This window comes from Limulus polyphemus, unplaced genomic scaffold, assembly GCF_000517525.1.
Source record: "Limulus polyphemus unplaced genomic scaffold, Limulus_polyphemus-2.1.2 Scaffold4353, whole genome shotgun sequence".
NCBI lineage: Eukaryota > Metazoa > Arthropoda > Merostomata > Xiphosura > Limulidae > Limulus > Limulus polyphemus.
In genome coordinates, this window is record NW_013669963.1 from 88,696 (window position 1) to 93,255 (window position 4,560).

The 4,560-nt window shown below is 37.5% G+C and overlaps 1 protein-coding gene across 1 annotated transcript in view; it reads right to left on the reverse strand.

Annotated features, from left to right (window-relative positions):
• LOC106471012 (protein kinase C-like 1) overlaps nucleotides 1-4,560 on the reverse strand; it is a 29,750-nt gene that overhangs the window by 23,134 nt on the left and 2,056 nt on the right. The window contains exon 2 of the mRNA XM_013931597.2: nucleotides 1,666-1,749. Coding sequence (XP_013787051.1) covers nucleotides 1,666-1,749 — 84 coding nt within the window. The remainder of the gene's footprint in view (nucleotides 1-1,665; nucleotides 1,750-4,560) is intronic.

Genomic DNA, 4,560 nt, shown 5'->3' on the forward strand with positions numbered 1-4,560 from the left:
GAGCTATTTATCACCTCTGCAGCGGAGGTTATGTGTGTCTCAACAAGATTTCACGAAAACAGCTGACCGGATTTGGACGAAAGGTGGTATACATTTGGACTATGACTCAACTTAGAAATGATTAATTTTTGTAGGGTGAAGGTCAAGGTCATGAAAATCCCAAAATATCCCCATCTGTTAACACAAGGACCGATTTTTCACACTACTTTTGCTACGTAACTCAGTAAAAAAAAAGAAAAAGATCGGATTTTGATAAAACTTGAAGGACATATGTAGAATCTTATTCGTGACCGTTGTTATCAACGGACATACATACAGATTTTAATTTATTTTTTTTAGAGCCGAATGTGTTCAACGCTGTATGACGGTATGTGCTCTACTGAGTGCCCCCTCTAGTTTATTTTGTTTTTTTAAACCACTAAGAATAGATCACAGATGACTTAGTGGTTAGGGTTAACATTCTGGGGTGTAAGTTGAAAAATACAAGTTTCCAGATTTTTTTTTTGTCAATTAATCGTGTTACTCGGTTCAAAAAGCCGAATAGAACCTTGTGGCGACGGGTGCTACCGGCTGACTGTTTTCCTTTGGTTAGTAGTTCTTGAACCCTAGAGGGCTCTGGCCTGGCGGTTAAGCTCACGTGAGCACAAAGTGCCGTTCAGTTTAAGAATTCCAATTTCTAAAATGTTTATGTTTTGACAATGTTGGAAAAGAGCAGACTCCTTTTTAAAAGTTACGTCCCATGTGTTTTTAAACACTTTAGGTATTTATTATCTTATTAAATTTTAGTTTGCTTGTTTATACACCGTGGGTAGATATGATTGTGTTTGGAATTTAAAAACAAATTTATAGACCAGTTTCTTATCGTTGTTTGTTTGGTCTGATTGGAAATGATTTTACATTTCAAATTGACACGAAAAATAAAGATAACAGAGTTTAGTCACAAAATAAATTCATTAAACACTATCTTACTTACTCTGAAGCGAGGCCTAGAAAGATAAAATAAAAAAGCTCACTTTTCACTTCACACAATCTTCGAATTAATTAAGGTTTGTTTGTTTAAGCTATGCACAAAGCTACACAATGGGCTATCTGTGCTCTGCCCACCACGAGTATCGAAACCCGGTTTCTAGCATTGTAAGTTCGCAGACACACCGCTGTGCCACTGGGGGGGCATTAATTAAGGACAAAACTATTAAAAAATTTAAGCACTGAAGAAATAAAAGTAAGACAGACTTTAAGCGTCAGTGAGTTATTTAAAAAAAATTTATGTTAATATATTGTTAAAATTGCTAAATGAGCAGTAATATATATTGATGTAAACTGTTAAACCACTCGATGGTACAAATACAGAGATGACAACTGTTGGTCAAGCATATCGATATGCTTTAATGCCTGCACTTCTTTTACGGGTTATCCCCCCCCCAAAAAAAAGGTTCAGCAGTATGTTTGAAGACTTTTAACAAGAGAAAACCTCGCCCCCAAAGAACGTTTTCAGACACAATGCTGATATTTGCTGTAAATCTTTTATTTTCTGTTGTTTTTTTTTAACAATATTCAAGTATTAATATCTTAATATTATATTTTGTAATACATAAGATACGGTTATTGGAGTGAATTACATAAATATTAACCTATCACGAAAAGATAAATAGAAAACTTATTCACCTCGAGAATACTGCACGTCGACACAAGAATTCCACTCTGGGTAAGAAGTCTTCTTTCGTTGGACAAGCTGGACACCAGATTTTCCTGTTGAAAGGAAACACTAATTTATTGTCACGCTAACGGTTTGTCCATCCTCTCACATCTTTTTATTTCTATAGCAATATTGTTGTTACAATGTCTATCATAAAACGTTTCTTCCATACTTCGACTTTTCCGGTACTTTAAAGACAACAAAACAACAACAATGAAAAAAAAACAAACATTCGTCAGCAATGAATATGACGAACACTGCGGTTGGAATACTATTATTACACACTTATAATTTTTGAAACTCTTAAGAGATGAAGAATGTAGTGTTAAAAATATCATAGGCCTAACAATAAGTCTTATGACATATATAGATAATTATAATCATATTTTGCCAATGAATGTTAAATTTTATATGACTTAAAATGTGAATACAACCATAGCAGGACTTCTCCTGAGCCTGCAGCCTTTCAGGTTCACTGTTACCCCCCTCTCATAACCACCAGGCATCACAGTCTTCCCCCGATATTGCTTTTGCTTCTGCTAATTTCATCTCTCTCATATCCCTCACCATGCTATTTCCAGTGGGAATGACCATATTTCTATTCATGATCATTCCCATATACGGTTTACCTCTGTTTGTCCCACTAGAGTGACAAATCTCTACTACAATGCCGCTGACTAGGGTTCCTACACCTCTCACATTTGTTCTTAACTATGTAAATTCATTTGCTACTGTTCTCGCTATATACCAACTTTTTCATACGTCACCTTTACCTCACATAGCTGTGGACATTTTACGTCTTTACTGCACGACTACCAACACTCTCATAATTACTGTTGCATCACAGAAATCTCCAGTGGACTGCACGTAACTACGTTAAAGCCATCAAGAGACGTAGATGGAGTCGAGCTTGCTCCAATCTCAGACATTCATCGAATTCCACTTTGTTCTGGAATAGTTTAAAACTTCTCATATGTCGGAAATACTCTCCCTTATATACCATCACGGTGGATGATCCTATGCTGTCCATTATATCCCATCATGGTGGATGATCCTATCCTCTCCCTTATATCCCATCACGGTGGATGATCCTATGCTGTCCATTATATCCCATCATGGTGGATGATCCTATCCTCTCCCTTATATCCCACCATGGTGGATGATCCTATCCTCTCCCTTATATCCCACCATGGTGGATGATCCTATCCTCTCCCTTATATCCCACCATGGTGGATGATACTATGTCTTATTCACCAGAAAAATGTGATATTTGTTTCGTTCCATGAAAACAACTTTCATGCTATCATCCTTTTTATCACAGTAACACTTCGGACACTGTTCATTCTACCATTGACTCACTCCTAGTTCTGTTCGTGTTGTGGGCAATGACTATTTGCATGTTCCTGTCACTGTAACAGATATTTGATACATGTTGCAGAACAGGCTAAATTTTGTTCCTGATTAAAATGTGATCATTCACTGTCATCTCTGATTCAAATGCGATCATTCACTGTCATCTCTGCATCCAATGTGATCATTCACTGTCATTTCTGATTCAAATGCGATCATTCACTGTCATCTCTGCATCCAATGTGATCATTCACTGTCAGTTCTGATTCAAATGTCATCATTCACTGTCATCTCTTGTATACTTCTTTACGTTTCTTTCATATCCTTGCTTTTCTTCTGGATTTTTTCCCGAGTCTTAAAAGTTTTCCAGTTATCCTTTTCCTGAAACCTGGTAAGTCTGTGACTGAAATGGATTTTTACCATCCTATCAGTCTTATTGTTCTAAGTAAAACTCACGAGTATCCCGGTTTCTAGACTCCACAGACTTATTAATGGTAACTGCCTGTTATCGAGTACTCAAGCTGCATCTCTCCATTATAGATCAATTTCTGAAATTATCTTACTGTTATCAACCATTTTAACACCAGTAAGCCATCCTGTGTGTTGCTATGTGGTTTTCATTGTGCAATTAACTCTGTGTGGCATTGTAGTTTACTGTACAAGGTACAATCAATTCAATTTCCCCGTTAGCTACATCCATCCTATTTCCTCTTTTCTCTGTGTTCGGTAGGCTGTTGTTTCCATTAATGGGATTTTCTTTTATTCCGCCGCTATTTTTGCTAATGATCTCCATAGCTCTGTTCTCTCCCCTCTCTTGTACATTCTTTATGTTGCAGATATGCCTTAGCTTAAGTTAACTGTCCCATGTACCAGTATACTAATGATGTTGCTCCAATTTCCCACTGTAAGACCATGTCTACACCAAACAAGGTTCTTCTATTAGCTGTTTACGGATTTTTAGCGTGGTGTTGTTGTTGGCGTCTTGCCCTCAACACAAGGTATTCTCTTTGGTCCTACACGAAGAAAATATCCTTGCTGCCTCAGTTGTCATCTTTGATAAGCATCTTATGTGGAAGATCTAGATGTCAGCTCTCTCTGATAAGATCTCTTGCCCTCTCAATCTGCTCCTGTCTCTCGAAGGGACCTATTGGAGTTTAAATCCACCTGTCCTACTGTACACGTCTCACGTGCGGCATACCGCCTGAATTTCTGCTTCTCCTTCTTTTTATTCTTGTCTCCAAATTTTAGAACTCCATGCTCTCCGGATTGCTTTCAATATTCTATTGCTTAGTCCCACTCAGAAGTTGTACGATCGTGTCGATTTTCCACATATCCTGTTACACCTGCGTCAGTTTTGTACTCGTTATGTTACAAAGTGTTTTCTGTCCCAGAGTGTGATCTTCTCTGTTGTTCTTGTCACCATATGCATTCTACATGGAAAGTTTTATGACCTATGATCATCGCTTAAAACTTGTATGTCATGTCCCTTCCACCAGACTACCCCAATCATGAGG